This window comes from Bos taurus, chromosome 6, assembly GCF_002263795.3.
Source record: "Bos taurus isolate L1 Dominette 01449 registration number 42190680 breed Hereford chromosome 6, ARS-UCD2.0, whole genome shotgun sequence".
Lineage (NCBI taxonomy): Eukaryota > Metazoa > Chordata > Mammalia > Artiodactyla > Bovidae > Bos > Bos taurus.
In genome coordinates, this window is record NC_037333.1 from 12,352,007 (window position 1) to 12,374,233 (window position 22,227).

The following is a 22,227-nucleotide window of genomic DNA, read 5'->3' on the forward strand; positions in this document are numbered from 1 at the left end:
AATGAGGATGGTTTTTCTTACCCAGTTTAACTTACAGCCTTGTTTGAAAGATGAAGGGATGCTATTTTAAATCACTTTTAGAAAAGGCAGAGTATTGCTTTCTAAAGATTATATGAAATATTCATGGCATAATCATTTTGAAACCTCCAAAATGCTCTCAGAATAATAGGAAAATATGGAGAACACTTAAAAAACCCACTAGAATATCAAGGAACACTAAGGGTTAAATAATTGGTTCTACAAATAAATATTACAATTTAGTGATGTAATTTATCTGCCTGTATAAATGATATGTAAATTGTATCAAATTCAAGTTGCCCAACATTATCAATCTGGGAAGATTTTGGATATATTCTAAAAAGTACAGTGTCTCATCCCCTGCCCCAAATCTTTATTGAGATGTTTTGTATTCAAGAATGTTTTAAACTCTTTTTACTCTTAGGAGCTATTACCTATTCATTACCTTTTTTTTTTTTTAACTTACATTCTTAAGACTGTATTTGAAGATTGCCTTTTCCCCCGCTTCCCTGTGTTCTCTTCCCCCCACCACATTGGAATCATTTCAAATCACACTGCAATGTTTGTAATCCTTAAAGGAACACCATTTATCTGGCTAGTAACCCACAGCATTAGCTTCTTACAACCATTTCTCTTATCTTTTCCTCTCCTCCCTGTCAGCTTAGATTATTCTTCCAGTAACGTATCCTGAAGTCTGTGTGTTAATATAAGCTCTGCTAACTACTAAGCTGTGTGTCCTTGGTTAAGTTATTTAACTCCTCTGAAACTCATTTTTCACACTGGTAGTCTTATTTCTCAGTTGAAACCACCATATTTTCTCAACAAGTAAACAATAATACTTGGTAAGTTGTTAGGAAGATGAATTAAGCTGATATTAGCATAGTACTGAACAGGGTGCCTAGAACAGCATGTGCATATGACAACTTATAGCCCCTACTACTACTTTAATTATTACTTCTAATAATGAGTAGCAAGGGTGATCTCTTTCTTTGATGCATTGTTTTTCATTAATCATCCTCACATGTTTTTTGTATACTTTTATTGCTTGCATTGAAATACATATTTCAATATTTTAACCATAATCCTTATAGGAAGTATTTCCACATTAGATAAAAATAAGTTTAAAAATAAAAAAGAATAATGCCTTTAATAAAAGTTAATAATATCATGCTTAACTAGCTATAACATTTTGTTTTAACATGAAAATGAGGTTTTTCAGACACCAGAAAACCAAGGCTCTGGTGAAAATGTCTTAAAGTTTCACATGAGATTCTAGTCAATGATGAGAATGCCTCTGAGATGCAAAATGTCTCAGTGATTGATATAATGCTGGTGAAAGTGGTGAGAGATTGTGGGCATGATTTTTTAAATTGCCCCAAAGCCTTTACATATAATATTACAGAATAATATTTATATTATTAAAAATTCCATCAATAGATACATTATTATAGTACCTAAAAAGATAGTCAAAAACAAATACAACATTTTTTAATTTTAAAATATGTTTTTAAAGGACAAAAGAAAAAACAAACCATGAATTGGCCTCCTGATTCCAGACATAGTCCTGGATTTTCAGCAGATACCTCTACGTGATTTTACTTTTGGTAAGAAGGATATGGGTCTAATGATTATAGCCAAAACCTAAAGAACATAACTGCTTTTAAAATTCTACTTTAGAAATGAGGAAATATTTTCACTTACAGGAAAAGCTCAGTGCCACCTTCAGTATTGTGACTGATCCCAGGGTACACTGGAATCAGCTCGTGCAAATCGGTGAGAGTCAATTTTCTGCCTAGCTTTTCTCAATTCTGCGTCAGGGATATGACATTGGTAGCTCTCGTTGGCCATGATAGAAGTTTGGAAGTATTTAACCATGCGAATCACCAGAGGGAAAGTCTAAAAATCAGAGTCTATAGTTTATTTTTTAAAAGAGCTTAATATTAAGCTTTTTTACCAGTACGCTGCTAACCTGCTCCCTTGGGTATTGTTGATACGCATCTCTGAGTACAGGGATCTAGTCTGTCTTTGTTAACAGCTGTATCACTAGGGTTCATAACACCAAGTAGGAAATCAATAATTATTTGTTTAAGGAAGGAATGAACAGAAGATCTGCACAATGTGTACAATTAGAAAATCTATTTTCACTTTATAAATACCTGAGTGAAATTCTATTTATTTGCTATATCTAAAAGCTACATTGGATGAAATACAGTCCAAATATTCCCTTTAAGAAGAAAGCAATGCTTACACTGACAGAACTAGCCTAAAAATCCATTTCTCAGTACCCTTTTTATGAAAAAGCAACGCTCATTTGCAGTTACACTTTTAAATCATATACGCAAATGTATGAAGGGCAAGCAAATTAGAGCATATTGTAAAGGACAAAGCAAATATTGTGATGATCAATAAAAACAAAATCAATTGCCTCAATAATGAATGAATACACCAGAAAAGCATTAATAAGAGGAACATGTATCCTTAAAACACTGATGAAGATAATTTTTTTTTTTTTGCATTTACAAAGTGCTATCTTTACATTGGTCCTCTCAATTACTAGAGAGTCTCAATAGAGACAGACAGGTGAGTGTAAAGGGACTCATTATGTAAGTAATGGACTTAAAGAAGGAGGTACAGAAACTCTTTCTTTCAAATACAGAGAACAAGTAAGCAAATCATGTGACATTATATGTAATTATTCCAAATTCTGCATACCTACAGCATAGCAAGAGAAAAGGCATGCCCTCAAAGCAAAGGGTAGAAACCACATAAAACCCTGGTGAAAGACACTAGACACCCCAGCAAAGATCTTGACAGAAAAAGCAAACCATTTCAGAGTTCCCACATGATAATATGACCCAGGTGCTCTGGACCAAATGTCGTAGAGAAATGAGATTTAAAAAGCAACATAGTCTAAAGTCATTAAAAACCAAAATGTATAGTCTGGGACTCGTGTAGTTTCTAAAAGCTCAAAGATGATAAGATTTATTAAAATATTTTTTAGTCTTAAGATTTGCAGGGGAATTAGGTTAGATCTTTATTCCTTCGACTATGAGCATGCAAAGTCCCAGGATTAAACAAAGTGACAATAAAATATCACAAGGGACATATTCTATCTACTAACTTATATAGACTTCTTCCACCATACATTTCAGAATTTGACATAATAGGGATGTTTAAAGTTTTGCTTAAGTCTATGATTAATCAAATGTACTCGAGAATTAACACTAAGGTACTAGTTTAATGTTTAAGCAAGTAATTGTACATCATTTCCATAACATGATAAACATTATGAGTAGCTAAGTAATTTATTGGTAGTTCAGCTGGTAAAGAATCCGCAATGCAGGAGACCCTGGTTTGATTTCTGGGCCGGGAAGATCCTCTGGAGAAGGAATAGGCTACCCACTCCAGTATTCTTGGGCTTCCCTGGTGGCTCAGATGGTAAAGAATCCACCTGCAATGTAGGAGACCTGGGTTCGATCCTTGGACTGGGAAGATCCCCTAGAGGAGGGCATGGTAACCCACTCCAGTATTCTTGCTTGCAGAATCCTCATGGACAGAGGAGCCTGGTGGGCTACAGTCCATGGGCTGCAAAGAGTCAGACACAACTGAGCGACTAACCACAAAGCACTTAAAAAAATACCTAAGAGTTGATTCTCACACAACCCTATGAGGTAGGTAGTATTATTAGCCTAACTAAGTTTAGAGAAGACAAGTAAAAAGTTAATACCACTCAGCTAGTAAGCAGAAGTAGCATTTGAAATCAGGTAGTCTGCATTCAGAGTCTGCACTTTAAACAGTTGTGTTCTCCTGATATCTTATTATCTAGTTTTTGGGAGTGCATAAAAACTCAGAGCTATATTTTACTCAAAAAATTTGAAATCAATGAAGGGCACTGCCTCTTGGCATGTTGACATGAGTAAACATGCAGCATAGTAATAACTGTATGCCTTTTTTTCCATAAGCATAACCAGAGATCTCCTGCTCAGATCCCTATAGCATAGCTAGTTAAGAAAAACGACTTAGGAATTGAAAAGTTCAAACCAAAAGATTTTCAACATGTTTCAAAATATTTTTATGTAAAAACCACACTCTCATAGCTTAATGTGTCCTAATGAGTTTGGGCTCTTGATGTTTATGACTAGCCAAATCTCAGATGAGCAAGTTCAACCTTTGATCTTTGTGCCCAGAAAATCAGTAAGCAAGAACTTAATTGAGGAGCTAGCATTCTGCTTCTCTGGGTACTTATGAGCAAATATTAATGCCACTTGACCATGTAAAACCTCTATATAATGTATGAAGTTTAAATCAAATCCAAGAAGGTAATTTCCTTGAAAATGCATTGCTTGTGTTTAGGGACTGTTATTTTAAAGAGCCTGCTAAAAGAATACAAAAAATAATATGGTAGGAAATGGAAAGAACAGAGACACTCACCCTAGTTTTGGCATCAATCTGACCACCACGATCCAGTAAGAGCTTCACCATGTTTGTGTTTCCCCTTTTGGAGGCCACATGCAGAGGAGTGATTCCATTCTACATCGTGGAGAGACCAAACAAGAGCATGGTGGGTGTGACAGGGCATGGTGGTGATGGCTTTGTGCTGAAGAGCACAAAGGAGATTGTGACCTATTTTGCAACTTTATCCAAGGTTTCTATGCCTTCAGTGCTTTTGATTTTTAAGGAACAAAAAAAGCACACAAACCATATAGCACTATAGAGAATGGAAAACATTATAAAACTGCATAACTAAGTTAATCAATAACTATGACACATGTACTAAATCTACACATCACAGTCAAGAGACAAAGGAAGCAATTTTGCATAATAGAAGCAAAATTTCAGGTCCTACCTAGGATAGAGCCCTAGTCCAAAGTCTTAAAACATTCATGCACTTAGAGATTCCGGGATCCTAAAGTTTGCTATGCTTAAAAATGGAATACACATATGCCAATAAATACCCAATGGAAAAATGATTCTTAAAAACATCTTCTTCGGAATAATTCAGTATGAAAAACTTGAAAATAACACAATATAGTTTCAGGGCAGAAGACTTCTAAGGACAAAAGCACTGTAAGCATGAATCATATGTATTTCTTTTCTTGGCTATTCTATAATCATCATGATGTCAAGGATATGTACCTGATTTTTGGTATGCTATGATTTTGCAAAATCAAGTATTGCATTTACAGTATATTAAGTATACTGAATTTGATATCTGTCATGTAAGTGAATTCTTTCCAAGGAAAGTATACCATTAAACGTATAACACATTGTAATATCTTTAGCTAATAAGACTCCTCATATGACCAAATTCTCAATTTATTTTAAAAAATCTGTGTCAAATTATGTGCCCTATAATCACTGTTAGGATATAGTATAAATGTACTTATATATTTTATACTGAACATTTTAACAGTTTTTTGTTGACTTGAAGTTTTTCATCCATGATTCACGGTGTGACCTTTAAATGTAACTGCTCATACTGATGTCAGAATCAGCATCTTCCTTACAAAAAATGATCTGCATGCATGTGAATTTACACACTATTTTTCACTTGCTGGGTCATAATGACTTCCTACGATTTGAAGAGGAAAAAAAAAATGGAAAATCTAATTTCTCCAGCACAGATGGATCCATTAAGAAAAAAATAAATAAAATCTTTATCACTGTTTATTTTTACTTTAGTAAAATGCCAAATTCCCTGGCAGTCCAGTGGTTAGGACGCTATGCTCTCACTGCTGAGGGCTCAGTTTAATCCCTGCTCAGGGAACCAAGATGCTGCAAGCCACACCATGTGGCCAATCAATCAATCAATCAAATTAAAAGAGCAACTATTTTAATCCATACCCTGGCTGTGAAGTCCACAGCAGCTCCCCGGTTTAGAAGGAGAGTTGCCACGTTGACGTTTCCATAGTGGGCAGCGATGTGCAAAGGGGTGAATCCACTCTATGGAAAGCAAAGAAAACAGCAGTCAGTAAAGCATTTTACCTCCATGCGTGGTAGTCCCTGGATTAGTGAAGAAAATTACATGGGAACCGTCTACCTAACAAGTGAGCAAAGTAAATCAGGTCATAAATGCTTTAATAAGATTTTCAAGTTTGAGTGGTATTATTTAAATTTAGTGGTAAATAAGTCAACATGAAAAGGTAAACAAATATCCTATATTTCTTGGCAACATTATTTCTAATTACTATAACAATTTATTTATGAGATTGGTTGTCTATATAAAACCATGTTTCCTGAGTTGATTTAGCTTTAAAGCAAAACAAAATATGATTAAACAACAGTATTTTTTCAGCCATAGAATATAACTATGAATAAAGAATGTTTTCTCCAGAGAAAATTTCACATCTTCTATTTTTAAAATTTGTGTTTTGGTTTGGGTGTTTTTCAAAATGAAAAATAGCATTGGTTGATATTGTATCTTTGGAACTATGAATATATTGTGAGAAATTCAATATATTGTGAGAAATTCTTACAGAAGATATACAATTTCATCCCACATCATTTATACTATCCTGATATTTCTATCCTCTTTAACAACTGAATTTTGTCAGTTATATTGTTCTGAAAAAAAGTTTAAAAAGCAATAGTTAAACAATACAGTAGAATAAATATGAATATAAAACAAAGAAAAAATTAAGTGGAATCCCAATTTGAACGTTAATTAAACTAAATTTTATCAGTAAGACTAATATAAAAATAAATAAATCATATGAGCATTAGAGAACGATTTATTCTTAGAGTGTTTTAAAAATGAGTCTGAAAATCTTAAATAGAGAAAAGCATATTTCCTTTCATTTTTGCTAATGAAAGCATAATTAGAAATTTCTGCCATTTTCACAGCAGAAGCATACTGATTCTTTTCTTATTTACCATATTAAAAAAAAAGCATTGTTCCTGCTCTCCATAATTTCCATTGCTTAATAAAAGATAATAGGAACAATAAAGACTGTTCCTGTAAAACTGGGTATCAAATCCTGCAGTTTTGAGGCCATTTTGCATTGCCTTCTTTTGTTTGAAATGAATTTTGATATACACAATATTGTTTTTAAGAAATGTTACTCACATCACAACCATTATTTTCCTATTCACTTGGTGACTTTGCTTTTAAAATAGCCTAAATAAGTATTCAGATACCTTAGGTAACAGAAATTCCTCTGTGCTAGTAGCCAAATTAGCTGCAAATAATTTCCGACTCTAGTGAAGCAAGATACAAAATAAGAATAGCAACTATCAATCCAAAGCCTACGCTTATAGTCATGATATTTTTATTTTGTGTCTACATGATGCCAAATATTCATGTCAATATACAAGAAAAAAACCCAGCCTACAACCTGGGGGCTATTTTACAAAATGTCAAACTTTAATATTTTAGGAAATAATTGACTAGATGTTTTTTATTTTTATCTTGATATTTCCTGTCACCCAGTCATATCCTGAACATGTATCTATTATTTGAGTTACAATTTAATTTCAGAAAAACACAGAAATCGCTGATGAATCATTTTCAAATTATTCAAGTATAATAATATTATTTTTCCCATTTTCAGAAATAAACTAATTTATTGCTTGACACAGCCTCATTGAAAATCCACAGTGATGCCTCAGGCTGTGACTCTTGGATTAGCATGAGGTTGGTGTAAGCCCCTCAGGAATCCTTCCCTGATTAACAGGGATATGGAAGGCTCAGGTCACGATTCTACAGGACTGTGGTTTGATGGGTTTCTCTTTGTTATTCTACTGTCCTTGAAGAAATACTTCTAACTCAGTATGTATCTACTCAAATTGCTGCATAATGATTAGAACCAACACTGCTTTCAAAAATGTAAACAATTACCAAAAATCACTTAAAAGTAAAAAATATTAAAATCAGTAATTAAGATATATCAATTTGTATTATTCCAGTCTTGAGCAATTTCACCAAGCAGTTGGGCATTTTTTAAAAAGTCTCTGACCTAACATTTGGAACAGAAGAAATGATATGAATAATTTAAGTCTATTCACATCTCAATGAATAAACTAGTTAATAAACAGGTATTAGTTTTAGAAATACACTACTAATATTAAGCGCAAATGCCAGGTCCACAACCCAGTGATCATATGAAATGTTAATCTAGACAATTTCCTCAGCAAAGTGAAAATCAGTCTACAGAAACAGTCACTTGCCTTTGAAGGTTAAATTTTATAATGCAGGTTAATTTTTATAATACACTTTCAATGGTTTTTGTATTAGTGCCTCTTGATAGCAACAGAGAGAGACCACTACACACACACACACTCACACATACTCTCTCTCTCTCCCCCACACACACACACACACACACACACACTCTAAACCAAATGCTCTTCTTGATTTTGTTTGTGGATGGGACTTATTTAGGTATGTGGAAAATAGATGATTTCATGACAACTATTATCAGATAGCAAGATGATGAAAATATTTTGCTCATGATATGCTCAACATCATTACTGATTATATACAACGTGGCAAAAAATTACAAAAAAGGGCAATTGCAAAGAGATAAGAGGATGAAACACTGGCAGAGCAACCTCCTTAAATTACACTTCACTCGATTCTAAATGGAGAATTCTCATTAAGAGAAGGAGGTCACATCTCTTATTGGCAAAAAGTTAATAATAAAGCTCACTTAGTAAAATACATATTATGGAACAGTATTGTTTCATGCTCTACTCTAATGAGCTTTTTAAATAGTTATACTGATTAATAGTGTTTCATAAATATGTTATATTAAAATTTTTGAATTACCTATTTGCCCTAATTATGGGCAAAGTTTCCAAATTAATTTCCTAATAATGAAAGTTCTAATCATTAGTATGAATTAGTGAGCATTTATTCTAGTTGGACAAAAAAGACAATAAAAGTTTTAAAAAGATATATTTCGGTATAACCGCAATACTGTACCTCGGTGGTCCTATTCACCATCATCTGAAGCAGTGTTGTGTGGGGAAAAGAGGGAAGATATTACACAGTGCAAAATTAAGGAAACCATCAACCTGCTCTCTGCAATTGGCTACACCATTCCAGCATGCCAAAATGCATTCTATTTAGCAAAGGCAACCATAACACTATACAATACAACTGTATCTTTCTATTTCTGTTCCTGTTATTTTTTATCATAAATAGAATAAATAAGAAGGTTTCTAAAAAGCTTCACCTTTTGGAGAAAATTATCTCATAGGGTTCTTTTTTGTTTTCTTACTGTACCCAGTAGACAGTCCCCTTTATTCTGAAATACCTCTGAAAGTAACATCTCTTTTGATGACCAGAAGTAATTTTGCATTATCACCATGGCCTACTTCTTTATCATCCCCCAGGAGGAAGTCGGCAGCGGAAGAGTTCCTGTCCACAAATACGTGCAGCTTTTACCTTGGACTGTACGTCAGCGTTGTGATCGTTCTGAAGCAGGAGGGCGGCAGATTTGGTGTCATCTTTCCTGGCTGCAATATGCAGGGCTGGCAGCCGCACCTTCCCTTTGGTGTCGTTCTCCAGGAGGATGGCCACTGCCTGGTTGTGTCCCTGCTGGAGCGCCACCGCCAGGGGCGTAAAGCCATCCTGGGGAGACAGAAGGAAAAAATTTCCATCAACTTTGGGAAGCCTGGGATTCAACTCCAAGAGACAGTGCATCTCATTTTCAAATTAAAGATTAAGATTGACAAAAACAGTGGAAGGAATAAATATTACTGTGAAGACTGAAGCAAATTATAGTCATTTATTATACTACGTACTGGCTTCATCAGATATTTTAAAATATCTATTCTATACATACTTTTAAAAACATCTGCCTTTCCTAATGCAGCATACTGCACACAGGATATGCTCAATTATGTCTTGAATCTGAAAATATAAATTAGAAGCAACCCGAAGTGATGCCTGCTTATACAAAGAAAACTGTGGGAAGGGGAGAAATAATGAAAACCAAGTCTGACTGATATGGTAGCCAACACGGGGAAATAAATGACATGATTAACTTTGCAAGCTGCTAAATATCTCTGTACTGATTAGGGAAAACAACAACAGTTAATGGAATGCTCTATTACCAATTAATTTGGGAAAACTGGGGCATAATATGATCTAAAATTCTTTGGCAAATAAGGCTAATTCATTAATTTTGCACTTAGTTGAATTATATATTGTCTTTTGAATATAAAATTGTGCTAAATAATGTAGAAAATCAGCCTTTCACTTTGAAACTTCAAAACCAATTAAAGAAATACCACAGATCATCAAAGCTAGAGGAGTCTTAGCCGTAGATGGATAACCATGCTAGAAAACTGGGAAGCTATATTTTCTCTCTAGAAACATGTATTCAAAAATGGAAAGGTGACAAGTAGGAAAAAAATATACTCTAGGCTCTGTTAATGTGAAAACCTCCCTTAATTCACAAAAGCTAGAAAACAAGTCTCAGAGTTAAAAGTTTCCATTCATAGAGGAGACAAGAGGAACTGGATGGCACATCTAACAAATGCATACCAGAGACAATGGCTGTTTAACCACATCTAACTGCTCCATTTGTTTCCAAAGATGATTTTTAAAAAGGTAGGACTCCTCTGGTGGCTCAGTGTAAAGAATCCTACCTGCCACTGCAGGAGACACGGGTTTGATCCCTGGTCCAGGAAGATCCCACGTGCTGTCAGCAACCAAGCCCGTGCACCACAACTATTGAGCCTGTGCTCTAGAGCCCAAGAACTGCAATTATTGAGCCCACAGGCCACAACTACTGAAGCCCATGTGCCCTAGAGCCCGGGTTCCACAACGAGAGAAGCCGCCACAGTGAGAAACTTGCGCAGCGCAATAAAGGCAGCCCCCGCTTGCCACAGCTAGAGAAAAAGCTTGCGCAGCGCAATGAAGGCAGCCTCCGCTTGCCACAGCTAGAGAAAAAGCTTGCGCAGTGCAATGAAGGCCCAGCACAACCAAAAATACGTTAATTAACTAGCCAATTTTTTAAAAAGGTAACTGTAGACTTTGGAGGGAAAATTATTTTCCTCAAATGTCCATATCATATATGCACTACCACAATAAGGACTAAACTTTTAAAATTAGAATTGAATTTCAAATGAACACATTACTTAATGAAATGGAAGAGTAAAGCATGTAGTGTTGTTAAGATGAAAGAGAGTAGCCTAAATTTGGAACTTTGGCACAAATTAAGTCCTCTGTGAAGGAGGAAAGAACAGGCTCATTATCATTTACATATTTAATTTGATTTCCCCCGCAACAGTGGGATAGTTTATATTAAAAGAGTGTGAAGTTTATTTTTTTCTTAGAGACGAGTCATTTGCTGACAGTATAGGGCCTGATTTAAAAATTCCTAGCTTTCAATTTTGGTAACATTCAGGAAGAAGGAAGAAAGCAGAAAATTATAAAAATGATACTGGATGGACAGATAACTCCCTGCAGAGAATTTAACTTTGAATCTCCACCACATGATTTCATTCTAATCTACACTTCATGGAAGAAGAGTAAATATTTGAAATTATTTTTTTTCAAGTATCTCCACTAACTCTATGAAAAGGAAACCAATATTAAAATTCAATACACTTCATTTTTCACCATCTATTTACCAATGCCAAGTGCTATAATTATGGGAAATTTCAAAATTTTAAATATTTCTTTTCAAATATGAGTTTCACTGCCATACTGAATGATCTCAAACTATCTGATAAACTGGTCGTAATGTCTTGCTTAGTAATTTTTGCAAATTAGGGCTATTAATGGGTTCAGGGTGTCTTCTTTAGGTATTTTCATACATGCACACATGATCGTTGAAGGTATTTAGCAATACAGCCTAAAATATCACATAGTAATCAACTATAAAGCCCTGTGAAGATGTCATTTATTCACAGAATGATAACTAAAGCATGCACTCATGCATGTTCAGTTGGGTCTGACTCTTTGCGACCCCATGGACTGTAGTCTGCCAGGCTCCTCTGTCCACGGAATGTTCCAGGCAAGAATACCGGAGTGGGGGTGCCATCTTTTCCTCCAGGGGATTCCCGAGCTAGGGATCAAACTCCCATCTCCTGCATTGGCAGGTGGACTTTTTACCACTGTGTCACCTGAGAAGCTCAATAGACTAAAGCGAAACATGCAAAGAGTTTTCCATTAGTGCATTTTCTGATAACCATTAAGGCCAGTGGTGTGGAATAACCAATTAAGTTTCTATATGTCCACTCAGAAAAAATTATAGTTATTTAAATGATTAAGGGGCTTCCCTGGTCGTTCAGCAGTAAAGAATCCACCTGTAATGCAGGAGACTCAAGAGATATGGGATGGATCCCCGGGTCGGGAAGATCCCCTGAAGGACGAAATGGCAGCACACTCCAATATTCTCTCCTGGAAAATTCCATGGGCAGAGCAGCCTGGACAGCTATAGTCCATGACATTGCAAAAGTCGGACACAACTGAGGATTCCTAACACAAATGATTAAAAAATGAAACAACAGGCGTAAATGAGTCTAAACCAGGATTCAAAACCCCATGCGATTGACTTGCAAGAGCCACACTTCTGTGCGGAAATCAAAGACCATTTTCATTTTCTGAGAACCACAGTGTGACATGGACTCAACCAACGCAACATACATAAAAAGGTGTTAATATTTCTGGAAACAGACTGAGATGGCACAGAGGTCTAGTCTGGAGGAGCCATGAGACAGCTGAGAGTGCTGGCAGGCTGCGTTTCCCTAAACCATACGCTAGAAATAGTAAGTCTGTATGATCGGCAGAATTCTGTAGTGTACAGATTTCTCTAGGTAAATGATTCTGTTTTCAAGGAAATAAAACACATGCAGATAAGCATATTTAGCTACAATTCTCAGAGGATGTGATGTAGAGATATAGTCTCCTATTGTTACCCAAGCTGTGCCTGAGGACGTTCACATGCCATGCACTGACAGAACTAGTGTCTCAGAAAGTCATAAAATCAATCATAAAATCATAATTATAAAAATCACACTGTACTCATGTGGTAAGAGGGTAAAATCTGTGTGTGCTGAGTAGAGAACATGGAATCGTTTCACACTGGGTAGTTGTATTTTCCATGGCACCCCACTCCAGTACTCCTGCCTGGAAAATCCCATGGATGGAGGAGTGTGGAAGGCTACAGTCCATGGGGTCGCCGAGGGTCGGACACGACTGATCGACTTCACTTTCACTTTTCACTTTTCTGCATTGGAGAAGGAAATGGCAACCCACTCCAGTGTTCTTGCCTGGAGAATCCCAGGGACGGGGAAGCCTGGTGGGCTGCCGTCTATGGGGTCGCACAGAGTCGGACACGACTTAAGTGACTTAGCAGCAGCAGCAGTTGTATTTTCCAGTCATAAGCAGGAAATGTGGTCTCATTAATAGTGATGTCTCGGGATTGTTTTTAGCTAATGAGAATAAGCTGTCAGAAAGTTACTATGAGGCTCCACAAAAAGCTTTCTATCAGAGGGCCTGGACATGAATTCAATGGATTATAATGACCTCTCCGCACAATGCAGGACAGAATGCAGGTTGTGTTTATTTCATCTGGAGATTTAATTGCCCATAAAGGAGGTCATTTAGACATTAAAAATTAATGAGGTAGTTTCTATTAGTCATCTTTCACTCCAGGCCGGGAATTTTAAAGTTTTGTCAGTGGAGCCACAGAACAAGAACCAGGGACGTTAAAGCTGATTGAAATTGGTGAGGAGAGGCATGTCCCGATGGAGGTCTCCTCTCTTCCTCTCCTGTGTCACCTGCTCCCAACCTTCCAGGGGCCCCTGAGCATTTTCCCCAAGCTTGAAAACATCCTGACCATCAGGTACAAATCACTATTCCAAACAGTCACTAAATTCACTCCTTAATCTGCCTAGGGCAAAAATCAGAAGGAAAATCAAAGCAGGTTCTGCTTATCGGAGGACACACACAGGGAAAGGAAAGTGATACACTACGTTGGCTCATTCCAAAACCATTTTTATGTCTGGAGGCCCTGAATATTTGGAGACTGGATTGATTTTGAACATTCTACTCAGTGGCTGCCATAACCACATTCATACAACCACATCATAATTTGAACTTCAGAAATACGAACAGCTTTCTGATGTCCTATTCCTCATGAAACTGTACAAATACAAAGAACTATGAATCAATGCTTATCACTAAAAAAAAGCCCCTTTAAGGAATTGTATTAGATCCTAACAAAGATAAAATATTGATGAAAAGAGATGGGTAGAATTTACTATAATTTGATTTTAGAATGGTATAAAGCTCCAAAAAAGCTACAGAATGGCAAAATTGATGGAAGCGTGATTTCACATAAGAATACATTGATATGAATCCCAAATTATAAACTCATTGAACTGTGCACTGGATTGCTCGTTCATGGCCACTGTTGTACAATAGTGATATAAACATTCCTAAAATAAAGATAATGGAGACCTTTTACAGCTAGATACGAAGAAAATGGACATTAAGTCAAAAACATTCAAGTCTTTAGAGCTGACAGTCTTACCTCAGTAGCGGTGCTCTGATTAGCTCCATTTTCCAGCAAATATTTTACAACATCAATGTGATTCTCTTGGGCAGCCATGTATAAAGGAGTGAAGCCATTCTGAGGACAGACAGTGAAACAGGTATCTTCAATCATTTGACAAGTTTAAACCAGGGAAGAATACAAGACAAGGAAAGAATGAATACTATGAAGAAAAATTTTGAAATGTTGAAACAAATAACATACCTTCACACTGAAGAAGTCATACCTGCATTTACCATCATAAAATTAGACAAAATCAAAGTTAACCAATTTCCACCTAAGATATTTCAAAGGAGGAGGAGAAATGGAAGAAATATCCCCCTCATTTCCTGCCTTCATTTCAGTATCAGAGATTCACATTTCTTATCACCCAACACTGTGTTAAAACTAAAGATATTTAGTGTCTAAATATCTATATAATTCTATAATATATAGAATTCTCATTACATATACTATCTATATAAAGTAATGTTAATGTAATATCTCCTGTATTTATCAATTCATAAGCCATTTAAACAGAAGATCATTATCTTGAATATACACATTTTAATACTCTTAAAGGTATAAAATGTTACTCATATCAAAATAGGCTGGGAGAAATTATAGATCTGATTGAAAATTTAAAAATCTGTATTTCAATGTTCTGACTGAGGTAGCATGATTTATACTGAACCCTCTTTACTTTTTAAAATCCATTCTGAAATTCTATTATTTGTTAATTCTCATATTCATTTATTCAATTATTTACAAAAATCCAAGCACTGGTAGCTGGGCCATTGCTGGGAAATGATGAAAAACAAGACAGACATCTGCCCTCCTGGAGAACATTCCACAGCAATATGACAATATCATGTAGTCATAGTTTTTCAAAGCATTTACATTTTATAAATGAGTTTGAAACTAAGTTTAAACTGGCAAATTTTCTTTTCATTAGAACCTTTGCAATATGTAATATTTTATTAAGGTAAAAACTCATAAAGCTTTATTTTTAAAAACACATGAAATAATTCATAAACTATCAAAACTCAACATTCTCTCAAAATTATGTCAGAATCTTAAACACAGTTGGTTCCCTGAGAACTTGAATGCATTAATGAGAGTAAGTAGAAATACAGATGAAACTTCAGGGAGTTTCAAAAACTTACAAGGAAAGAAAAATGGCTTTTTTGAAAAATTCTTCCGTATACATTGTATAAGTGTGGAAATGTTATTGAAAATGGTCAGGACACAGCAAAATACAAACACACAAGGGTATGAGTAGAATGGGCTTCCCAGGTGGCTCAGTGGTAAAGACCCATCTGCCAATGCAGGAGACATGGGTTTGATCCCTGGGTGGAAAGATCCCTTGGAGGAGGGCATGGCAACGCACTCCAGTATTTTTGCCTGGGAAATCCCATGGACAGAGGAGCCTGGCAGGCCACACACAGTCCACTGGGTCACAAAGAGTCAGACATGACTGAGCAACTGAGCACGCATGCACAAATACAAGTGGAATAAGAAAAGTTATTTAAAATTTGATTACCAAAGAAAAATTGTAGGTTTCAAATGGTGGTGAAAATTTTAAAACAAAGAAATATTACAAGAGGAATGAACTAACAGTTTTGTAGGATTCAGGAATAACTTGCTAGCTGGAGGGCATATTTTTAAAAAAACACAGAAAACAGGTGAAATCTAGTGTATTTTAAGAACTGAAGAGGTGGCGGAAGGATAGAATTAGCGATTCAAAGGAAGGGAAAGCCAGTGAGGATGGTTACAAACAATGAGTGGGTGTGGACTGGGGCTCTTTCACGACAAGTAAAAGGCAGGGATGCAAAAAGAAAAAAAGAACTTGGAACAGAATAAAATAATTTGCTTACATGTTTCCCTCAGAACCTTGTATGTGGATCAGGAGAAAGGTAAATAGACTGTGGCTGCCAGATGGCAGGGGGAAGGAGCCACGGGCCATCCTTAGGCTTCTGTCTTGGGTCGTGGACTTTAAAGGGACCTCCTCTAGCTGAGGAGGGTAAGGGATCCAGAGGGCTAAGGGGACATGCCCTCTCTGATCCTGCAGCTCCCCTGCCCTCAGATCACACATCAGACATGCCGCCACCCAGAGTTCCGTCCCATGCAGCCCCAAGCGTGCCTCAGCGCTGCTCAGACTGCTTCCTTGGGATCATCCACTCAAGGGTCCACTGACATGCACACCCTGCAGGGTTGAAAAATGGTCCTCAATATGTGCACACCCTAATCCCCAGAACGTGGAAATGCTACCTATAATGGTAAAAGGAATCTTGCAGATGTGATTAAGTTAAAGATTTTGAGATGAGGAGAGTAACCTGAATTACCCAGGTGGGCTTGATGTAATCACAGAAGGTTTTTACAAGAGGGAGGCAGTAGGTCAGAAAGGAGAGATTTATTCAGAACACTCAGTAGGAATCAGCAGTGCCAGCACCTTGGCATTAACCCTGTGATTAGGACTGATTTTGGACTTCAGACTTCTAAAATTATAAAAGACTAATAAAAGAATAAGTTGTGGGTTTTTTTTTTTTACTACACTTTGACATTTTTCATTGAAGGATGCTATAAAGCATTGTGTTGCTTTCCGCCATACATCAACATGAATCAGCCTTAGGTATACTTATATTCCATCCCTCTTGAACCTCCTTCCCTCCTTCCATCCCATCCCACCCCTTTAGGTTGTCGCAGAGCACTGGTTTGGGCTCACTGAGACATACAGCAAATCCCACTGGTCATCTATTTTACATATGGTAATGCATACGTTTTCATGCTATTCTCTCCATTCATCCCATCCTCTCCTTCCTTCCTACTGTGTTCACAAGTTTATTCTCTATGTCTGCAACTCCATTCAGTTCAGTCAGTTCAGTTCAGTGGCTCAGTCGTGTCCGACTCTTTGCGACCCCATGAATTGCAGCACGCCAGGCCTCCCTGTCCATCACCAACTCCCAGAGTTCACTCAAACTCATGTGCATCGAGTCGGTGATGCCATCCAGCCACCTCATCCTCTGTTGTCCCCTTCTCCTCCTGCCCCCAATCCCTCCCAGCATCAGAGTCTTTTCCAATGAGTCAACTCTTCGCATGAGGTGGCTAAAGTATTGGAGTTTCAGCCTCAGCATCAGTCCTTCCAATGAACACCCAGGACCGGTCTCCTTTAGGATGGACTGGTTGGATCTCCTTGCAGTACAAGAGACTCTCAAGAGTCTTCTCCAACACCACAGTTCAAAAGCATCAATTCTTTGGTGCTCAGCTTTCTTCACAGTCCAACTCTCACATCCATACATGAACACTGGAAAAACCATAGCCTTGACTTGACCTTTGTTGGCAAAGTAATGTCTCTGCTTTTCAATATGCTATCTAGGTTGGTCATAACTTTCCTTCCAAGGACTAAGCCTCTTTTAATTTCATGGCTGCAGTCACCATCTGCAGTGATTTTGGAGCCCCCCAAAATAAAGTCTGACTCTGTTTCCACTGTTTCCCCATCTATTTGCCATGAAGTGATGGGACCAGATGCCATGATCTTAGTTTTCTGAATGTTGAGCTTTAAGCCAACTTTTTCACTCTCCTCTTTCACTTTCATCAAGAGGCTTTCAAGTTCCTCTTCACTTTCTGCCATAAGGGTGGTGTCTTCTGCATATCTGAGGTTACTGATATTTCTCCTGGCAATCTTGATTCCAGCTTGTGCTTCTTCTAGCCCAGCATTTCTCATGATGTACTCTGCATATAAGTTAAATAAGCAGGGTGACAATATACAGCCTTGACGTACTCCTTTTCCTATTTGGAACCAGTCTATTGTTCTGTGTCCAGTTCTAACTTTGCTTCCTGACCTGCATACAGGTTTCTCAAGAGGCAGGTCAGGTGGTCTGGTATTCCCATCTCTTTCAGAATTTTCTACAGTTTATTGTGATCCACACAGTCAAAGACTTTGGCATAGTCAATAAAGCAGAAATAAATGCTTTTCTGGAACTCTCTTGCATTTTTGATGATCCAGTGGATGTTGGCAATTTGATCTCTGGTTCCTCTGCCTTTTCTAAAAGCAACTCCATTGCTGCCCTGCAAATAGGTTCATCAGCACCATCTTTCTAGATTGCATACACGTGTGTTAATATACGAAGAATGAATTGTGTTAAGTCACTGAATTTGTGATAACTGTTACAGCAGCAACAGGAGTCTAACACACACTACTAGATGTTTTTGTGAGGAAGAGTGCAAGTAACAGATGAACAGAGCCTGAATGTACAGGCTGAGGTGTCTACACCTTTACACATGATGTTCCTGTGGTATGGATGGAGCCTAGGGTGAGGAAGGGGAAGGGGCCAGAGTCCAGAATCAGTCCCAATCCTGCAAAGAATGAACTCCAGGGTTTTTAAGAAGTCTAAATTCGGACCTATCATATTGCTAGAAAGATATATTTATGAATATAGGAGGATGTGTGCATGTTCAGTTTCTTCAGTCATGTCCAACTCTTTGCAACCCTATGGACTGTAGTCTGCCAGGCTCCTCTGTCCATGGGATTCTCCAGGCAAGAATACTGGAGTGGGTTGCCATGCCCTCCTCTGGGGGATCTTCTTGACCCGGGATTGAACCCATGTCTCCTGCATCTTCTGCATCACAGGTGGATTTTTTACTGCTAAGCCCCTGGGGAAACCCAAGGTAGCAGGATTTGATAATGTATTAGCTTGATACATAACTTTTAATTTAAAAATATGCTATGAGTGGACCTCTTTTGCACTCTTGTCTTGGGCCCTGTAAGCGTTAATGGTAGACTAGAATAATAGACAAGAAAAGGCAAAATCTAAAAACAGAGAAATATCAACGGTGACAGTGTATAGTGTCTAGGGGGGAAAGGCAGTGACAAATGTCCAGGATCTTGGTTAGGGGGCACCCTGATGACCATTTGCTCTTTGTGCCCCAACCTCAGCATGCAAGGGCTTCCAGCAGAGTGCGGGATGCCAATGTGAAGAACAATGAAAATAAAAATGATTTACTGAACACATGCTATATATCATTCACTGTGAGAAATGCTTTGAATATATGGCTTCAAATTACTATGACCACATGTCTCAGTTGTCTGGGATGGTCTAAGTTATGAACAGTATCTTGGAGTAATTATTAAGAGTCTCAGTTCAGGTTTTTATCAGGTGATAAATTAAAAGGCCCAATACTATCTCGAATATTTAAAATTGTGCTGTAACACTGGTATTATTATCCCCATTTGCAATAAGGCATCTGGGGCTCAAGTATTAGGTAACCTTGCCAAAATCTCACAGGTATTAAGTGAGCTGGAAGCAACAGGCAGGAGGCAGTCCATGGAGAGCCTTCTTCCCTATAAAGGACCTGATCCTCTGGATGTGTGATTCTCAGCCTGGCTGTGTGATAGAATCTCCTGTGAAACTTATACAAAACCCTAGGGACTACCCTGCCTCCCCTGAAGTGGAGTATCCAGATATGAAATCAACACACATGCATTTAAGAAAAAAAATTGTTTTTAAACTACCTTTAGGCAATGCAGAAAACGACATGGCTTTTGGCAGGGATCACATCTGCATTTTGGACAGGTCACTCTGGTGACCACAGATGCCTTGGTTTGGGATGGCAGGGGACAGAAATTGAAATATGGGATTAATCAGCTTTTGCAATATTTGAGACAGTGTATGGAAAAGATGAAGGACACATGAGCTAAGACATCATCTTTGCTAAGAAGGAAGGGGAGCTATTTACTGTTACTAAATGTGTGAAGTAAGAAGGCAGTAAAGATTTACTACAGGTGCTAAAGATGTTGGAAATTATCCTTCCTTCACTTACTGATGCTATTTAGTAAGAATTAGTCTACCAGACAATATGAAACACATCTGGGTAACTGGGAAAGGGCATGGCAACACTTTAACACCATTGTCAGTTTTATAGGGAAGCTTTTATCTTCCTACATTGATAGGTCCTCAACACAGGATTAATGGCTCCTGTGTCCATGTATACAAGTACTTTCCAGTAAATTATGTCTCCATGTTTTCCTGTAATAGTCTGACTGCATGTAGGCATCAAAATATACATTTGATATTTCCTCCTTGTTGGTATCAAAAAGTCAGAGGGACTGCCCTGGTGGTCCAGTGGTTAAAACTGCACGTTCCCAATACAGGGGGGCCTGGGTTCAATCCCTGGTCAGGGAACTAGATCCCACATGCCGCAACTAAAGATCCTGCATGCCGCAACTAAGACCTGGCACAGACAAAGAAATAAATACATATTTTAAATAAATACAACAAATTAAATATTTGTTGTCAGGGTAGTTCCAAGGTGACCAACAGCAGCCTCTACCAAGTGGTTATTAAATATTTTGAATGCTGTTCCTCTCCATAGCAATTATTAATTATTTGCCATTCATTTATATTTATTCACTAAACAAAACTGTGTTTGGTAACTTCACTGCCAGGCATTGTGCTCAGCTCCAGTGATTCAGAAATGAAAGCTCCCTGTTTATGAGGGGCTCATGGTCCAGAAGCTGAGATGGACAAGTAAGCAAACAACAGTATTACAATTCAGTGAGCACATATCTAGTTAAGTTTCTTTTAAAAAAAAATTATGTGTTGGATACTAGGAGAACATAAAGGGACATAGAAGTCAACTGAATAAAAAAATTATATCTGAAGGAAACTCTGGGAGTGACACTTGGAAGACATTGGGAGTGATTTGGCTTGTGGCTCAGAGGTTAAAGCGTCTGCCTGGAATGCGGGAGACCCGGGTTCAATTCCTCGGTTGGGAAGATCCCCTGGAGAAGGAAATGGCAACCCACTTCAGTACTCTTGTTGGAGAATCCCATGGACGGAGAAGCCTGGTAGGTTACAGTCCATGGGGTAGCAGAGAGTCGGACACAACTGTGCAAGATCACTTCCAGTGACTTTTCAAGCTAAAAAACACAGAATTTAGGCACAGAAGTAGGGAAGGTTTTCCAAACAGAGGAAAGCCCATGAGAAGAGAAAATCCTGACCGTATAGGGATTTCCAGAAAATTCACTGTGACAGGCGAGAACAGGCTGAGACAGGCAGGGGTCAGCACCCATTCATCACTCAAAGGCATCTGAATTTTATTCTTAAGTCTTGGGAGTCACTGAAGGGTTTTAGGGCTTCCTAGGTGGCGCTAGTAGTAAAGAATCTTCTTGCCAGTGCAAGAGACATTAAGAGACGCATGTTCCATCCCGGGTTGGGAAAATCCTCTGGAGGAGAGCATGGCAAACCGCTCTAGTAATCTTGCCTGGACAATCCCAGACAAAGGAGCCTAGCGGGCTACAGTCCATAATGTCACACAGATGAATGAAGTGACTTCGCATGCACACACAAAGGGTTTTAAGCAGGGGTCTGACATATTCACATTTGCATTTTAAAGAGATTAAGTTGCCAGAATGGGGAGGATGAATTAGAAAGTGGTCAGAGAAGAGTCTGGAAGAGTAGAAAGAAGATTTTTGTAATAATTCAGATGAGAAATGAGGATTAGAAATATTTAATATGATTTGGGGATTTTGAACTGTCATTAACTATTTATATGTATTTATATGCCACTTAAAGATTGGAAGTGGTTTCAGTATGCATGATTTATTAGTCATTATAACATTTCTCAGATTTATTGAAAAGTTAAAAGAGTTTTCTTCAAATCCAGAAATTATATTTTGGAGAATTCAAACACTTGCAATATTACCAAAAATATTTTT

General features: G+C 37.5%; 1 protein-coding gene across 17 annotated transcripts in view; it reads right to left on the reverse strand.

Moving 5' to 3' along the window:
* Positions 1-22,227, reverse strand: part of ANK2 (ankyrin 2) — a 585,830-nt gene that overhangs the window by 135,179 nt on the left and 428,424 nt on the right. For 13 of the 17 annotated variants that reach the window (XM_024993498.2, XM_024993496.2, XM_059887690.1 and 10 more), the window contains 4 exons: positions 14,511-14,609; positions 9,407-9,592; positions 5,863-5,961; positions 4,450-4,548 (listed from right to left, as the gene is read on the reverse strand). In XM_024993498.2, coding sequence (XP_024849266.1) covers positions 4,450-4,548; positions 5,863-5,961; positions 9,407-9,592; positions 14,511-14,609 — 483 coding nt within the window. Of the gene's footprint in view, positions 1-4,449; positions 4,549-5,862; positions 5,962-8,941; positions 8,966-9,406; positions 9,593-14,510; positions 14,610-22,227 lie in introns of all 17 variants that reach the window. The other 4 variants (XM_024993497.2, XM_024993485.2, XM_024993495.2 and 1 more) reach the window with 1 other exon arrangement.